At 45.3% G+C, this 18,710-nt stretch overlaps 1 protein-coding gene across 2 annotated transcripts; it reads right to left on the reverse strand.

Moving 5' to 3' along the window:
- Positions 1-2,617: 2,617 nt before the first annotated feature.
- Positions 2,618-18,705, reverse strand: CGRRF1 (cell growth regulator with ring finger domain 1). Of its 2 annotated transcripts, none has more exons than XM_032691804.1 (6): positions 18,584-18,705; positions 9,458-9,597; positions 7,647-7,824; positions 7,299-7,446; positions 4,341-4,448; positions 2,618-3,436 (listed from the first exon to the last, which is right to left on the reverse strand). In XM_032691804.1, the coding sequence occupies exons 1-6, from the start codon at positions 18,688-18,690 to the stop codon at positions 3,086-3,088; spliced, it is 1,032 nt and encodes a 343-aa protein (XP_032547695.1). In that variant the 5' UTR covers positions 18,691-18,705; the 3' UTR covers positions 2,618-3,085. The 2 variants fall into 2 exon arrangements, with proteins under 2 accessions (XP_032547695.1, XP_032547696.1); XM_032691805.1 differs by lacking the exon at positions 18,584-18,705 and adding an exon at positions 13,901-14,055.
- Between the last annotated feature and the right edge of the window lie 5 nt (positions 18,706-18,710).

The raw sequence follows: 18,710 nt of genomic DNA on the forward strand, positions 1-18,710 counted from the left end.
GGCATGAGGGGACCCAGCAATGGGCAAATTAGCAGGAGAAACTCAGAGCCAGGTTCCTGGCTCCTTTTATCCTACTTAAACCGATGTTAGAACGTAAATGAGGCACCTAAATCAGATCCACGCGGAAGCTCATCTTAAAGCTGAACAAAACCTGTACCTGGGCAGCATGATCACCCTTTTAGTACAGAAATTTTCCCTAATATCCAATCTAAACCTCCCCTGGCCAACTTGAGGCTGTTTCCTCTTGTCCTATTGCTTGTTTCTTGGGAAAAGAGACCGAACCCCAGCTGGCTCCACCCCCCTGTCAGGGAGTTGTACAGCAACCACCTGAACCGACCTGCATTTGCCCTCCAACCATTTTCCCTCTACTTGAAGGAGGCAGGGAAGGAGGAAGGAAGATCCTAACACAGCAACTTTCCCTACAGAAGGAAGATGTCCCAGTCATACTCAATTGGCACTTGGAAAGACACCCTGGGACATCCCTAAAGCAGCACCACTTAGTCTGATCAACCCATTCCAAAGCCTCAGCTCTGATTAGTTAATGAACCAAACCAAACCAACCTCTCCTGCAGCAAAAACCAGCACAAATCTGTAACACCCCAATGCTGCTGAAAAGAAGCAAGTCTTGTTGCCAGAAGTGCTCCTTGATGTCACCAAATCCATAAACATCATCTATAATGAGCAGAAAAGGAACATTATGTTGCCTCTATTACAACAGGGTGACAGAGCAGAACAGCCTCTGTCAATACACTGTGTTTTTGTGGGTCACAGGAAGGTTTTACTTCTCTCTTAGAGCCTTGAATCCCTGTTTTAAGACAACCAAGGGACACACAAGGCAGCTTTAGAGCTGCTCCTTTTCCTCCTTACCTGATCTACATTTTGGGATGGCTCCTTAGAAGAAGGGCAAATGTAACGAGCCAGCTACTGTACTTTTTATAACTCTCCATCAGGTCTTTCATTTGGGCCAGTAAGGAAGCTTGTTAGAGCTGAGAAAGCAACTAAGCATCTCTGGAAAATGCTATTAAAAGAAGATGAAACAAATGAAAAGCTGGGACAGACTTAATGGTAAATACATGGCCTGGCAGCTCAGCACAGCTACATCCTGTTTGCCATTATTATTTAATTCTGGCATCGATTGAAGGATGAGACAGACCAGGCAACTCTCTGTGGGGTTGCTTGAATACCATTTCACTCTGAGATTAAACAAGCGCACGGGTTTGGATCCCACTGCCTCGTTGGGAAATTTCAATTGATTGATTTGATATCGGTGACTACCGTGGTCCAGCAGCAAACAGCACCTCTCTCATCCTCTAAGTGGGCAAACAAGTCCCTGCTAATTATCAGTGCCCAGCTCCAGGCTGGAACCAGCGCAGCATTAACCTGCTCCTCTGGAATAACAAGCTGTCCAGCCTCTGTCCCACATGCTGTGGGATCTGTTCTTATGGAATCAGCTGCTGCCATGGATCAAACACTGCTTGGTCCCCACAGACACCTCGGGGTGTCAGTCCCGTTTGACACACAGTGCAAACAAAAGCCTGGTTTGTCCAGCAGTTTGTTCCAGAGTTGTCCCTGGCCAGGAAGGTCACTTTAGGCACACCAGATAAACTGTCTTACAACCAGCTGCTGATCCAGATTTCTCTGGAAATCTGTGGCTGCATCCATCAATTCCCCACCTCCACCTGTCCTTACAACCAACCATTACTCTTCCCACCACCTGAATCTTTCCCCCAGAGGTAATTGCCAGGAGTTTGGAAGCAGGGTCAGGGCAAACAATAAAAAAAGAAGGATAGGAAGGTGAAGATGGAATACCTTTGAGTAGGGGAAGCTCCTTCCCTGGTTTGGAGGTGTGCAGCACCTTGTGTGGACCTTGGAGCTGCAGGAGAGGGCGGCTGCAGCACCTGGAGCACGGCTTTCCCTGCCTGAGCCTGAGCAGCTGTCCTGGAATTGGATGTGGGGAGAAGCTGCAAGGGAACAAGAGGGATGACAGAGAGCAGCTACTCCCCATTTTTACAGGTTCTGAGGAACATTTTGTCTCACATGAGCAGATGTGAAAGTCAGCTGGTCTGTCCTGAGGAGAATTCGTGCCTCTCTTAAGAAACAGACCCCTTTCTCTTCTCAACAGCCATTTTTATTGCTTTTGCCAATACACTATTGAAAGAAAAGACATAATTTTCTGCTGTTCTTTAGCTTCTTTCTTTGTTAGAGCAAATAAATTCCCTTGGACTATTGATAAAGGTAACTGGTTAACTTTGCATCCAAGCTGACCAGGCAAGTGAAAAGAGTTGGAAATCCCCCAAAGCACCACAAAACTGCCCAAGTCACCACTCTGGGGAGTGATTAACCAACACTTGCATGGAGAACAAGTTCTTACAGGCATTGCCAACAAGACTGAAAGTCTGTGTCTCAAGATGTCACAGCAGGGGCTCAGACTTGAAAGTGTCACCAATGTGTAGCTCAAGAATAATCAACAGAAATCTTTCCAAAGGGCTTTGGCTGAAGTCCCTCACACACACACACACAGATCCTTCAAACCAGCCAGAAACAGTGTCCTGAATCCCTCCAACTCCCAGCTCCTGCCACGGTCCAGCCTTCAGCTACAAAATAAATACACAAGGGGTTTAATAATGAATAATATTTACTTTCCTTCATATGGTACATTCTGTAAAGTGCTAAGTTCCTAAATTATACCAAGTTAAGATGACACATGGCTCTAGTACTTTAAATGCAATAAATATAGAATGAACTGTGTTCAACTGCACTTGCAAGTTTTTATTCTTTTTTTAGTAGACACACTAAATTTAGTAGTCGAAATAGCCTCCAATAGTGCTCCAAGAAAAACTAGGAAGCAGTTATAAATAAAATCACATCCTTCAGAGACATCCTACGCACTTCTCCTGTCCACACTGCACACAAGCACAGTGCTCCTGCGAGCATATGGAGCGAGGAAAAATAAGGAAGCTGAAAATTACCTGACAATAAAAAGCAAAAACCCTACAAGTTACTGCTACATATCCTCCCATAAACAGTCTGGCTTCCACATTTAATCTCCGTGCACACAGCCCAGGTCTTCTATTTTTGTCTCCCATCAAAAAACTCTTCCAGGAAGAACATCTTGCAAGCCCTGGGTCGATTCGTCTTCGTCTTGCTCCTTTTTGCTGCAGAGTGGGAAAGACTCCTGGACAAACTGCCTGCACATGGGACACTGCTGGAAATACCTGACACAGCCATCACACAGACACGTGTGCCTGCAGGGCAGGAGGACCCAGTTCATGGGGCCATTCTGGCAAACAACACAGTCTTTGCTGTTTTCTTCCTGCAATTCCGGTTCATTCCCAGCCAGCCCGCCCTTTTCCAGCAAGGTCCTGTCAGTGCTGCTCTTCCCAGGGAATGTATTGCTTGAGGATGGTGCAGGGCTATTTGCAGACATGAAGAGTTGCTAAAATACACATAAACAGGAATATTTAGAAGTCAGCAAACTCTCCCCCAATCCCTGCACACACACACATGTGCAACGGAAGTTCCACTGGGTCACTTCTCTGGGATAAACAGTGCCAGACTCTGTGTGGGTCCTGACAGCTGCCTGGCCTTCAGTAAAAGGCATTTCAAAGGCATAAAAAAATCACATAAAACACTGGGAAAATATTAAGGATAAGTCATCAGATCCTGGCTGCATCAAGTGAACGTCATGCATGAACTTTACCGGGAGGTTCTGAGCAGCTCGGGTTTGTTTCTGGTCTATCAGTCTCCGTGCCCAGAGGGATCTTCCATCCATTCCTACCAAAGTTATCTCCACCAAGCTGTCAAGTCCACTTCACTCAACCCATTCTGCTCTTGCTCATATTCCAATCCCCTACTCTGTTTTTTTTTTTTTTGTCTTATTTTAACGTGAAGAATAAATTCTTCTGGGTATGACTCCCGACCTCGGAGCACGTACTGCAGGAAAAAGGAATTTTTTAAAGTAAGTTTCTTCTGAAACTTTCTTGATTGAAAGGGAAATTGGGGAGAAAGAGGTGGTTTGAGTGACTAGCAAGGAAATAATTATTCTGGAGAGAAGTAGTATTTAACAGCTCATTTCTTCTACTGCTTTACAAAGCGGACACGACCCAGGACTCCTAGACTAGAACCAAGTAATTTCTCCAGGAAATCTCGAATATTTTCACAGAAAATATTTCTGTACAGTAAGTTCCTCAGGAACTACTCAGCTGATAAAATATTTTTAACCACCATCCAGTTCTTTGCATGACAATAAAAGCCTTGTACTAATTTAGGCTCCTGAAAGCCCACACGAACTAAACTTAACACTGTCACACCAGCGAAACAAGACTCTGTGCGTGTCTTACCTTCAGGTCGTGGTATTGACCTTGAGCTAGGAGGAGATACTGATATAATATTCTGCAGGAAAGTCTGTAGGTTTCGTCAGGAATGTGAATTACAGTCACCATTGCAATCTACAGACAGAATAAAAGCCAAGTTTAGTGACTTTCCCTCTGATTATATCACTCCGTGGAGCCGGGCTGGGAGAGCTGGGGGTGTTCGGCCTGGAGAAGAGAAGGCTCCAGGGAGATCTGAGAGCCCCTCCCAGGGCCTAAAGGGGCTCCAGGAGAGCTGGAGAGGGACTTGGGACAAGGGATGGAGTGACAGGACAAGGGGGAATGGCTTCAAACTGCCAGAGGGCAGGGTTAGATGGGATATTGGGAAGGAATTCTTGTGTGTGAGTGTGGTGAGGCCCTGGCACAGGTTGCCCAGAGAAGCTGTGGCTGCCCCACCCCTGGAAGTGTTCAAGACCAGGTTGCATGACTCTTGGAGCAACCTGGTCTAGTGGAAGGTGTCCCTGCCCATGGCAGAGGGGTTGGAATGAGATGGGCTTTAAGATACCTTCCAACCCAAACCATTCTGGGATGCCATGATTTGCTCTGGCACAGCCTCTGACCTGCTTAATTCAGGACAACCAGGAATTCAACAACGTTGACTTCAAGCACAGATCAAAAAAAAATATGCTGGACAAGGTAAAACCAGGATGTGGCACAAGAGATCCCCTGGTGATGCTCCTCCATAAGGAGCCCTTCTGGGACCAGTTTAGGGCGCAGACCTGCCCTGGCTGCTCCCACCTCATGGAATTAAAGCCCCAAACTGCAAAAGGCAACTGAGCAATTGCAGTTCCCCTGAAGGTAAAGGTTTGTGCAGCTGAGGCAGGGCTTCCTCACACAGCCGTGGATGTGCCTTGGAGAGGCCAACTGGATACTGAACTTCAAGCAGGAGCAGCAGCTCCTACACTCCCCTTCCCACTCCCCTGAGTCACGAGGAGCTGACAAACTGCAAGGACTTCCCAAAAGTCTTCTCCACTTTCTCCCCCTTCCCTCACAAACACACAGTTTTTAGGCTCTGAAAAGCCTTCAGAAATGTCACTTGCTGGCTTGTAAACAGAGCAGGCAAAAGACAAATTTCGCTGGAAAGGATTCTGGAACCCCACAGGTTGCCTTTGGAGGAATTTCTCTGGAAATACAAGCCCTCTAAGCTTTGCCTGCTGTGCCTAATCCCCCCCCCAGCCTGCCCAAATTACGTAATAGCCTCTAAAAAGCAGGGAAAAAAGAAAGTGAAATTCAGTATTATTGTAGTTCCCAGAAGCTGTCAAAAGTGAAATGAAATATGGAAGCTGTTTTGTTTAAAAAAAAAAAGAAAATTAAAAGCAAAGCAGACTTGCACTTCAAAATCCACATATGGCTAATTAAATAGAGAGTTTAAATGTGTCTGTACTTACACATATGGATTTATACTAACTGAATTCACTGTTCTGTGGGGAAAAGGTCTTTTTTTTTTTCCTAAACCACAATACCTGAGATCTAAGCTTCTTTCAGCTTAGCCCTGCCAGTCTCCAAATAATTTCTGTAACTCTTATATATGGCCATGCTAATTTTCTGGAGCTAGAGGAAAATCATGGTACAAAACCAAATAGGGATGATCTGGTAACAAAACCAGTTAGGATGAAAATCAATCCCCCTATGAAAGATATACTGGAAAATCAGATCCCCCAAGGAAGAGATACTGGAGTACCATCAGTAGTGATGGACATACACACACACAAAATAATTCAAAATGGTTATATCGTACTGGCAAATATCCTTTTCCACAGTATATTTGTATTTTACAAGTTTGTTTCAACAAACCAGATGCAATTCTGACATTTGTCTGGCAAGGACATGGTGGAGTTACTCCTTGACCAGATTTATAGATTCTAGATGAGCTCCTTTCCTCCAAAACCAGAGGAAAAATACTCCCCCCACACTCTCTTTCCACCCCTTTCTGCTATGCTAAGGAACAAAAGAGAGGTGTTACAAAATCATGTCCATGCTAGTGTCAAACACATTCAAATATTAAATTTACAGTCTCTAGATTAAACTATAAAAATGTATACATAAACATATAAAAATTTATTAATCTGCGGGAAACACCTCGAGTGGGGACAGGAGGGAGCAGGGCAGTCCTAAGGTCAGGTGACAAGAAGCCAAGGACAGGAATCACCTGGAAAGAGGACAGATTTCCTAGGCACTGGTGTGATCACAACTTCCAGACGAATGCATGGAAAAGTGTTCAAGTGGATTTAGGCGCTTGTGTCATTGTTCAAGCAGTTGGTGCTAACATACAAAAATGTATCTCAAATAACTCAAAAAATAATCAATTTAGGGTATATAAAGCATATTGAGCTGCATGTGACAAGGCTGAAGCTGCTTTAACAGTAAGAGATTAGGAGGAGATCCTTTTTTGGGGAGCTGAGTATCTCCTATCCATCTGTACCTTCACCCCTTCCTGCCACTCACCTGGAGCTCCTGTGAGACAGAACTGCACGACACAGACCTGTGGCAGAAAGGGAATTTCTGTGTTTCTAACAGCCAAGTCAGCAATCAGCTCAGTATCTGTGCCAGACACTAAAAAAAAAAAAACCCTCCTGCCTCGCCAACAGAATCTGAAATTCCATCTCGGCGCAAGAGCTCCACCACGGGTCTGTGTGATCTGAAAAATCAGAGTAACAGGCTACTGACCTGCCACAACCCTCCTTCCTCTGGCCACAGAGACCTTGGCACACAGGAGCTTTGGGAAATAAGCATGTTTTAAATGCCACACATCTTTTTTACATTAAAATCATCCTCGTTCTTCCTCCACGCTGCTCTGGAGACACGGGTGACAAGTGAGGGACCAAATTTTAGGGGACAGGGAAGGGAAGCTGCTTTATTCAAGCCTCTCTCCTGAAACACTCAGACCTTAAATACAGTGACACTAAAATATATTCTGATATTACTTACAATATCATAAATTTCTCTGTCTTCCTCATCTGCCAACGTCAGCAGTGCTACCAAGGGATAGCGAGATCTGGGCACGGGGCCAAAATCCACAACTTGAGCATCTTCTGGTAACTGGCAATATTTCTCTTCCTTGTCATTTTTTTTAATGCTTTGTCTGTGTCAAGGAAAACAATCAGCGTGGCTGCAACTGCAGTCAAACCTGACGTCTGCACACAGAACATTTGCCATCATATTTGCTCATAAAACACATCGTGCCAAAAACTGCCGAATGTTCACAAAGTCTCAACAACCCCCCCGTGCCAAAAAAATCAACGTACTTTGTCAAAACAGCCTTAAGAAAAAGGATACAAGTACTGTTGTCTGTAGAGGTATTCGTTGTACAGAGCATCCTCTAATGCCTGAGGAGTCTTTATCCTGAAGCAGTAGACGTGTTTCTGCAGGGCTTCGTGGAGCTTCTGGACGCTGCAGCCCCAGTAGCAGGTGAGGACACAGTCCTCCAGACAGTCAGGTGTCAGGGTTACACCCTCTGCGAGACAGAAGAGAAGGATTTCAGGAACTCACCCACACGGGGGAATTCTGGAATTGCTAAGTGTAGCTTCTTCAAGAAAAACAACTTCACAGAATCCCAGAATGGTTTGGGTTGGAAGGGACATTAAAGACCATCCTGTTCCACCCCCTGCCATGGGCAGGGACACCTTCCACTAGCCCAGGTTGCTCCAAGCCCCGTCCAACCTGGCCTTGGACACTTCCAGGGATCCAGGGGCAGCCACAGCTTCTCTGGGCAGCCTATGCCAGGGCCTCACCACCCTCACAGGGAAGAATTTCATCCCAATATCCCATTTAACCCTGCCCTCTGGCAGTTTGAAGCCATTCCCCCTTGTCCTGGCACTCCATGCCCTTGTAAAACGCCCCTCTCCACTTTTCTTGTAGGCTCCCTTCAGGCAGTGGAAGGCTGCAATTAGGTCACCCCTAAAATTATAAACATTAGTATAAAATAAATTATTTACCATTATAAGCAAACCTTCTAACAATTTAGACTCAGCTTAGTGCTTATGGAAGTCAATGGAGAGGGGGAAGACAGTGTGAGGAGATAAAATGGCTCATTAAGCTCAAAAAAGTAGCACATGCGTTTTATGAAGGGTAAATTTTAACTTCTGGGAACACTTTACACACTCACAGGCAGATCCAAGAGCACAAGCCCTGGCCCAAAGTCCATTCCCTCCCCAGATAATGGTATTAACTGGATCACTGGCCTACAAAACTCTCTGTGGTCTCAAAGAATGAGGCTCTTGACCATGCAAAGGGAGGAGAAAAAGATCCACGTGCTCCATTTCTTTACCAAAAATTGAGTACCTCCAAGACAACCTCTAAACACTTGCTGCACAAACAGGAGCAGAAGTACCCAAAGCTCCTGAAAAAACCCCAAATTACCTGAAGATTAAGCTGTTGGGTTTGTTGTGTTGGGTGGTTTTTATGTTGAGGGAGGGGGTAAAACTGCAGTAGCTCTTCCTGGCGCACTGGGAGGCCCCACATCTACGTGGGTGGAAGATGCTCAGCTTTGGTTCCTGCTCCCCAGTGACGCAGAAAAGCAGGAATCTCGTTTCCTTATGTGGGTGATTTCAAGGATATTAGGAATGAACTGAACTCTGATCCAAACAGATATTTAAATTCAGCTTCCACCGAAGCGCAAACAGAAAAAGAGGGAGATTTTTATTTATCTATTTATTATTTAAAAATAGGGCACTTGCAAACACTGCTGGAGATCTGGGCTTAGACTTAAGTGGGCGGCACATGCTTCATAATGAATTCTATAGATTCTGTTAAATTTACAGGAACGCCCACAGGAGCTGGTAATTTGCAAATGTTTTAGTGACTTAAAGATCTGTAATAGCAGGAAGGGTTTCATTAATGAGGATTAAGCTGTACTTACATATCCAAACATCTCACTTCTAAAAACAGCGCGTTTGTAAGCTGTGAAAAAAATTATTTCTGCTGGAAAGATGGGAGGAATTATGATCAAGGAAAAGGGTGAGAGCAAGGCTGAGGATGACCTTTAAGGTCCCTTCCAACCCAAACCATTCTATGATTCTGTGAAGAAAACAGAAAGCACCAAGTTCAGGAACCCAAAATGACAAAAATCACATCAGAGACCCACTGACTTGTTAGTGAAGCTGCAGCAGGACGAGGGATTTCCAACCCAAAGGGATTCTTCACTTGTCTCATCCGCTTTTTCAACACCCTTGTGCTGGATTCTGTTTCCTCTGAGTTCCTCAGGATAACAGGAACACCCAACCCAAACCTATGGGACACGAAAAAACAACAAGTGGGTTCAGTGTTAGTGCTGACACATTTTACATTTTTTTTTCCAGCTCTAAGTAGCACAGCAAATAAGAGCTGGCTTGGCTTTCCAGAATATCTGCTTGGATGCATGGATGATACATCCTGCCAATCTGACTCCAGCTTTTCGTGGCAGAAGACAGGACACAAGGAATCTTTAAAGGAGGGATACTTCACTCCTGCAATTCCAGAAAGGGAATACAATTAATGAAGTGGTCAATGCCCTCTAGTGGTAAAGGGTTAGGCCAGAGCTTCCTCCCAGTTGAGTCTTGCACATGGATCAGATCTGGAAAAAAAAAATCAGGGGGAGGGTCAGGCTCTGTTCCCAGGGAAAAAGGGAGAGGAGGAGAGGAAACGGCCTCAAGCTGCGCCAGGAGAGGTTCAGTTGGGTATTGGGAAAAAAAATTTTCACTTTTTAAGGTGTCAGCCATAACTTCCAATAACCAAAAGCTGATTAGAGAAGCTTTTTAGAGGAGTCCCAGATATGCAGACTGTGGGAGTCCTTGTTAATGCATTTTAGGAAACGTTTATGAATTATCCCAGGCTGTTCCTTCCCGAATCTCTGGTTTGGTTGCTGCCACCTGTACTGCTGAAGTGATGCCCTGTTTCATGGCTTTGAATTTTGACTTATGCAATCCTCAGAACGTTGGGTGCTGAAAAGCAGCTCAAGCTGAAAAGGGTTTGGAAATTGCTCAAGTAATTTCGTGTACAATACAGCTCTGAGCCAGACAGACAATTTTGTAGCTTAACTGCTACTTTTTCCTGGTTTTAAAAATCTTTTCTAAGCCTTGTGTGTCAAATGAAGAAGAAAAGCAGAGTTTTTACTGACACTGGGTCCATTGATCTGTGTTGGAGGGGTGCCCTTTATAGGATTAACAGGGAAAAACACCAGTCAAAAGTGACTTTCAAGTTGAGAAAATTACTTCAGGGGGAAAAAAAAACCCTCAAAGCCATTCTCAATAGCAACAATCTGCTCCTGGCAGTCTAATAAACATTTGCCTTTGCCATTTAACATCATCTGTGCCCAAGTGTCACAGACACACCAAAGGGGAAAGAGACTGAGGTGGTGGAAAATATTCTATACCTATTACTCCACAGAATCCCAGAATGGTTTGGGTTAAAGAGACTTCAAAGCCCATCTCATTCCACCCTCCTGCCACGGGCAGGGACACCTTCCACTATCCCAGGTTGTTCCAAGCCCCGTCCAACCTGGCCTTGGACACTTCCAGGGATGGGGCAGCCACAGTTTCTCTGGGCAACCTGTGCCAGGGCCTCCCCACCCTCCCAGCCAACAATTCCTTCCCAATATCCATTCTAAAGCTTCTCTCTTTCAGTTTCAAACCATTCCTTTGGTGGAAACATTTGCATTTCACCAATGTCATCATACAGGGCTCTTGGCCACACTTGGTTTGTGCACATGGAGGGTCAAATCTCTCTGCTGCAACCAAAACACCCACCCTGACTTGAGTGGGGCTGTAAGGAAATACCCCAGGGAAACATCTCCCAGAGGAACCAGGGGCAGCAGCTGCTTCACTTATTCAGTACCCAAAACTCGACAGAGCTCATCTCTCCAGCCGTGCACACAGATGCCTCCCTGTTTCACACCATCTGGCTGATTCCTAAGGAAAAACCCCGTCCTTTGGAAACTTTCTTGGCTGGTCAAAAGCAACAGGACAATCCCCATGAAAAGCAGCAAGAGAAAAGAGAACCTGGTACAGCTTTAGCAGCAGCTGAAGGCAGAGAGGCCTTTCTGTTCAGCAGTAAGAGTGGTGTTTCTGTAAGTTTGAAGGCAGCATTCAGTGTAGAGGGATGAATAAAGATGCAGCTTTTATTTTATGATCTAACAATCCATATGATGAGCTGGTAAAGGGGAAAATTAATTTCTTCAGAGCAGTGCTGGTTTAGAAAAGGCAGGAGTTTCCAATGGGTTTGTTCATGAGTTGATTTCTCCAAAGAGCTGCACTCCCAGCAGGTGCTGAGCCTTCAGCTCCTCCCAGCAGGAGCATTTACCTGCAGCTAAAAATACAGTCCACAGGCAGTCAGGTGATCTAAATTCCACTCCATCCCTGTGCCCAGGGCACCTGTTGGGCTGGCTCTGGATGTAATAACCTACTTGGGCTCTGAGCAGAGCCACAGGTATCCAGGGCTGGCCGTAAAAACAGACACTCCTCCAACCAGTGCGAGGGCTTACAAATGAGAGCAGGGACATTCCTGAGCTGCTGCTGTTTTTCAGGCTGGCTGACACCACCCCAAACACATCTACAGAGCAAATTAATGCCAAAACTGATGGGGGAGAACCAAATGCCACTCCAGCAATAGCTCAGGTGTCCTGTGCTCCTGTGACACCACTTGCATTTACAGTGTTCTGTGTGGCAAATGAAGGGCTGAGTTGTTTCCACGAGCAAGTTCAGGAGCACTTGAGCTGTAACTGCAGCTCCAGGCACAGGGAAGTTCCTTAGAAGATGCTCCTGGACATGGCCTTGGAATGGCAGAGCTCAAAGGGAGCAGCCAGTACCTCTGAGCACCTGCCCACACGTTCACTTTTAAGTGCTGAGCTTGTGGCTACTCCTTGCCTCGATTAACAGTCCCTCAACACTCTTGTTTGAAGAAAATTTGCATGTATTTCCATAAACTGCAATAACACCAAGTGCAGGTGCACCTGGAATCTCTGATCCTGAAATAAAAATGCCTCTGGACACTGCTCTTGAACACCCTGTAGCCAAAAGGCAACAACAGACACGTGCACACACAAAAGGATCTTGTGGCACACCTATTGCCAAACATTTTCCACCAGATGATGGCCAGCAGTTATTATAAGCAGATAAATAATGATTAAATTACAAAAGGATCACTGGTTTGGGGCTAGATATGCTGGAGATTTATCTGAATCATGGCCCAGTCTCATCTTTTTCTAAAGATATCTTTAAAACAAGATGATACTGCTGATAAAGGTATCTTTTTTTTTTTAAAGAACTGATGAAGTGAAGAAGTGGAGAGAACTGGATGGCAACTTAATACCATCAGTGCCGTGGGACAGAGAGACTTATAAAGAGGATTTCTACCACCTCTGTCCCCAAGCAAATAATGAGGTGGAGCTTCATCCAGCACAAAGAAACAAAAACAAAAAGACCAGTCCCCTTCACTGCCACTCACCCAACACTTGGGGAGGAACTGCAAGACAAGAATCAAACTTCTCACAAAACATACCTGAAAGATCAAAAGATGTGCTCTGTTCACCCTGAGACCAACAGAGCTATGTGTGTGAGCCAGTGGCGGCCAAAAAAGTGCTGTAAACAAGGGAAAAGCCTGAAGCACAGCCCTGCAGATATTAATGAGATATTAATGAGGGGAAGTTCAAAAACTCAGTTTTATTCTCTCTGTGATTCTGAGGTGTATCCACAGTTCCTCCATGAAATGTTTTGATTGCTAATCAATGCCCTCCACTTGTATTCACAATTACAGACGCTCCTGAGAGTCACGAACGTTCAGGGACCTGAGAAACGTTTCTGAAAAAGGGCAACAGTGACACCTTTGCTGGATCCTCCCAAGCACAAGCAGCAGGTCCTTCACTCACCACCCCTCGAGACACTTCAGGAGATCAGCTACAGAATCACAGAATCATGGAGGTTGGAAAAGATCTCGGAGATCATCGAGTCCAACCTGTGACTGAACACCACCATGGCAAGCAGACCATGGCACTGAGTGCCACATCCCGTTATTCCTTGGACACCTCCACGGATGAGGACTCCATTACCTCCCTGGGCAGCCCATTCCAATGTTTAACAACCCCTTCTGTGAAGAAATTCCTCCTGATGTCCAACCTGAAGCTCCCCTTGAGGCAGTTTCCTCTCGACCTGTCCCTTGTTCCCTGGGAGCACATCCCACCTGGCTCCCCCCTCCTGTCAGGGGGTTGCAGAGCCAGAAGGTCCCCCCCTGAGCCTCCTTTTCTCCAGGTCGAGCCCTCCCAGCTCCCTCAGCCGCTCCTGCTGCTCCAGCCCCTTCCCCAGCTCCGTTCCCTTCCCTGGACAATACACATACATAGTTCAGCACATACAAACACCGAGTTTGCCGATATCGTGAATAACGTTACAAAAAATATTCAGAAGAGTCTGGTATTGCTGAAAGAAGGAAAGAGCTTAAAGGGACTTAAAGCCCACCCAGTTCCACCCCCTGGGACACCTTCCACTAGCCCAGGTCGCTCCAAGCCGCGTCCAGCCCGGCCCTGCCCCCGCGCCATCGCACCCCACGTCCCCCCGCGCACTGACCAGCCGAGGACGACGGCGCTGGTGACGAGGAAGCAGACGGAGACCAGGGCGATGTAGAACAGCGGCGAGTACTCGTACAGCGTCACCAGGAACACGGCGGCCATGGGGCCCGCGGGGCGCCCGGGCGCGACTGACGCCGCTGCCCTCAGCCTGCCAGGAAGGGGGCGGGGCCTGGGACGCTGCGACTGACGCCACTGCCCTCAGTTTGCCAGGAAGGGGGCGGGGCCAGAGAGGCTGCGACTGACGCCGCTGCCCTCAGCCTGCCAGGAAGGGGGCGGGGCCTGGGACGCTGCGACTGAAGCCACTGCCCTCAGTTTGCCAGGAAGGGGGCGGGGCCGAGGGCGGGGCCGAGGGCGGGGCCCCGCCCACAGTAACGGCCCGAGGGTTCCCCCGTGCCTGGGTTGGCACGGGGAGTTTAAATATTTCAATAGCATTGAAATAGTCGCATAAAATATTGGAAAATAAGATAAAATTGTATTTCGATATCGTTATATATTGATATTTTTATATATTTTTAAATATTAATATTAATTATGTAGTAAAATTTCTTATATATTAAAATGTATTGTATCTTAAAATTTATTATATCTTAATATTTATTTTATATTGTAATATATAATATAATAGTATATACTATCTAGTATATTTTTATATGTTTTTAAATATTAATATTTATTATGTAGTAAAATTTCTTATATCTTAAAATTTCTTATATCTTATTATTTATTTTATATTGTAATATAGAATATATAGTTTATACTATATAGTATATACTACATCATTATATTATATTGCTATATTGTATTATATTATTATATTATAATCTAAGCTATTACAGTATAAGCTATTATATTATAAGGTATTATTATAAGGTATTATATTGTCATAACATGTTATAATATAACCTACATATGAAATATGCATGATAATAATACGTATACTACACCATATATATTCTATACATAGTAAATCATAATCATTCAGAGCAGCAGGTATTGCATTATTTGATATAATGAAACACAGCTGAAGCCTAAACAGCTAATCTAACTAATGCAATCTCTTATATAATACAGTGAAATATTGGTAATGTTGGTATTTATATTGAAAATATTGATATATTGATGTGGAAAATAATAAAATATTATTGTGTCGATATTTATTTAATTAATGTCATATTGTTATAGAGAATGTTATAGGTAATATCATATATTAATTAATAACAATTATTTATTAATATTTATTTATAATTATTACTAAAATGAGGTAAAATTATAAATCTCAATAAATATTTATAGGATATAATATCATGGCTTGGCTTCGTGAATGAAGATTTGGGAAGGATATAATATATATGATACATATTATATATTATATTATGTATTCATTATATATATTCTATCTAATTCATTCGCTATATCTTATATATCTGTATATATCTTATATTTTTATATATATACATATATTTTATTTTTTTTATATATATCAGATGCTTGAGTTCCAGCTTGTCATCCAAGGTAAGACGAGCTGGATGCCAATACACTTAATTTCTGATTAGAACCAACTCAGCAGTACAGGTCTGTTCGAGTACAATAAGAAGTTGCACAATCCAGATTCTGGAACAGTATGTTTTATTGAAACAACAGGAAAGCAGGTTCAGGATTCCTGGGGATAAATGCACTAACTGCATGTTAACTACTTACAGGTTTGTTGGGGATCAGTGCACTAACTACATACTAACCACTTACATATTTGTTGGGAATAAATGCACTAACCACATATTAACAACTTACATAAATCAACCCCTGTTAATATATAGGGGGTCTGTCATGAGGTGTGAGCCCCACAAGCACAGACAAGGACTAGAGGAAGGGCCCAGAGCTGCCACAGCTGAAGACATTCCTGAGCACGGCTCCCCAGGACACGCAGCTCTCGTGGGGTTGTCTGCTCCATCTGAAGATTCACAGCTCTGGGTGGGGGACTGATCTTTCCAACAGACTGCTAAACATATTTACAGTTACATATATACAGCTAACACACACGTGGGCCCACATCAGGTGTGAGCATGTTATACATATACATACATCAATATCTATATTTGAGTTATAACTATACAGGATTTCCAGGGACAAATGAACTAACTACAGCGTTATTATATATAAAGTTATATAAATACAGGGGCCCACAAGCACAGCTCTATGCATAAGCACCTCTTTCAACAGCAGTAGAGCTGTGCCTTCCTGTACATACCCATCATCATTGCCTTCTTTTCCTTCATTTCCAGCATCATCGTCCTCTTCATTTGCAGCAACACTGGAGCCGCCTTCTTTTTTTCCATCATTGGTGTCTTCCTCCACGTTTGTATCATCATCGCTTTCTGCTTCTTCCTTCGCAACACCACGGGCTCCTTGGACTCCCTTCTCCCTCATTCAGGTGTCTTCCAGGGCTCTTTTCCTGGCCACTGCTGTCTGGCTCACGGCTCCTTTTCCTGAGGCTATACCAGAGCCCCAGGAGCAGGAGCAGGACGGCAGCAAGAGCCCAGAAGTGCCACTGCTGCAGGGCAGCCCAGGGCAGGGCTCCTCAGGACACCCCACTCTGCTCCAGGGTGCTCCTGATGGAGCCAGCTCCTGCAGATGGATTGTCTGTTCCATCTGCTGCACAGGATGATTCATCTCCTGCTGTGCACAGCTCTGAGGGGGGACTAGTTTTTCCAACTGAATGTTAATATATATATACAGTTAATATAGACATGGGCCCACATCAGCTGTGAGCATGTTATATATACATACATATATACATGTGTGTGGATCTATATAATATGAATTATATTTGTACTGGATTGCTGGAGATAAATGAACTAATAAGTGTTAATATATACAGTTATATATACACAGGGGCCACAAGCACAGCTCTGTGCATGAGCACATCTTTCATGGGCCGTGAGCAGGAGTCCTTTGAGCTGATACCAACAGACAGATGTTCTCCTGCAGGGCCTCTGTGTGGGCATCCATATCGTGCACCAGGTGCTGGAAGAGATTGGGTGTTTCAAATCTTCAGGAGCCTGGTGGCAAGTTGATCTCCACTGGAACCCATTTATTGTGTACAATGAAGCGGTCAAGGCGCTTTTTCTCCAGGGAGCAGCACAGGTTCTCCAAGAGGCTACACCAGGAGCAGGCCCAGGACGGCAGCAAGAGCCCAGAAGTGCCATTGCTGCAGGGCAGCCCCGAGCAGGGCTCCCCAGGCCCTGACATTGTGCTCCAGGGGCCCTGCTCCAGCTCCTGCAGCAGCCGAGTCATCTGCCCCTCCAGACACTCCGCACACTGCTCCATGTGCTCCCGTGTGGCCTCATCCAGCTCATCCCCAACCAATTATGGGTTCTGGGTGAGGCGGTGCCTCTTGCTTCGTCCCTGCACAGCAACAGCTGCCAGGGAGTTTCACAGCCCCATCCAGATTCTGGAATAGGATGTTTAATTGAAGCAACAGGCGGGAAGGATTAGGATGGCTGGGGATAAATGCACTAATGACAGTGTTAGCAGATTCTGTGTCTGTCATCAGGTGTGAGCCCCACAAGCACAGCCACCTTCACCTCCACAGCGGGTGGACATGGCTCAGCTTTGTCTACGTGACTTTTCCTGTGTCATGTCTGTTCCACATGACCTCTGAATTCTCCAATCCCACACTACCACATCTGCATCCCAACCTAAGACCTCTGTGAAACCCTCCCATTATGTGGTATCATAGATAAGGAACTGTGGCAACACCAACTCCGGGCTCCTTTAGATCAAGAAAGAAGCAGATGGGTGGTTCCGGCACAGAACTTGAGCTGCTTTGCAAATTCGTAGTACGTGTGTGTCAGTAGTGATTGGTCAGCTTCTGTTATACCTGAACCCCAGAGCAAGGTGTAAGAACCTCGTGTAAAACTGCATTCAGGGTGCCCCAAGTTGGATGGGACACCCCACGTGCAGGAATAAAGAACAACTTTCCCTCAGAAGGGACCTCCTGTGACAGTGACCCCTCTGGTTTTTCCTTCATGGAGCAGTTTTGACGCAGAGTGTGGGGCCAACTTAACCACAGTGACACCTGACAGAGTTCAGTGTTTGGACAAGGCTCTCAGGCACATTGTGAGGTTCTTGGAGCTTTCTCATGCAGGGCCAGGAGTTGGACTTGATCCCTGTGGGTCCCTTCCAGCTCAGGATATTCTGTGATTCTGTGGAATCAACAGCATCAGTTTTGACATGTGTTTGGCACTCCCACATTTCTGTGGTGTTTGCTGAAGCTCTTGGTGGAAATCTACATTTATCTTATAAATCCGGTGTTTGCCATTAATATAATTCACTGTATAGATATGCAAAACCTTCACCTGTACTTTCACTCTCTCTGAGTGAGCAAAGCAATATTCTCAATTCTCAGTATTATGGAATCACTGAAAAGGCATTTTCTCTGCTGTTACAGCAGTTTAAATTCCCAGCAGCACAAAGAAGGCCAGATATTCACTCCAGCACCAAGACAGCCCCACACGAAGACGCTATTATGGAAGAGCAGCGTCTGCCAAACAAGGGCTGCTCCTATTTGCCACTTGTCCGCTTCACTTCCAGAATTTTTCTCCACAACAAGCACCACAAACAGCACAACTTCTGATTCGCCTCATATACTTCAATTTCAGGGTTTTAAACAGTGTGTTCTTACCTTTCTAAAAGCACACTGACGGACGCGAAGCCGAGCCCGCGCTGCCCCGACCCGCTCTCCCCCCTCAGGGCGAGATGGCGCCTGAGGGCGAGCGCGCGAGTTGCCATGGCAACCGGCGAGGGAGGGG

The sequence above is a fragment of the Chiroxiphia lanceolata genome, chromosome 6, assembly GCF_009829145.1.
Source record: "Chiroxiphia lanceolata isolate bChiLan1 chromosome 6, bChiLan1.pri, whole genome shotgun sequence".
Lineage (NCBI taxonomy): Eukaryota > Metazoa > Chordata > Aves > Passeriformes > Pipridae > Chiroxiphia > Chiroxiphia lanceolata.

What these genes read in the sequence shown, in the direction of transcription:
- CGRRF1 (XM_032691804.1), bottom strand. Translation starts at nt 18,690, where the DNA reads ATGGCAACTCGCGCGCTCGCCCTCAGGCGCCATCTCGCCCTGAGGGGG. An exon ending in CTCTACAGACAACAGTACTT is followed by an intron (nt 7,447 to 7,646) that starts GTATCCTTTTTC and finishes ACACAGACAAAG; the next exon opens with CATTAAAAAAAATGACAAGG. An exon ending in ACAGAGAAATTTATGATATT is followed by an intron (nt 4,449 to 7,298) that starts GTAAGTAATATC and finishes TTCTGTCTGTAG; the next exon opens with ATTGCAATGGTGACTGTAAT.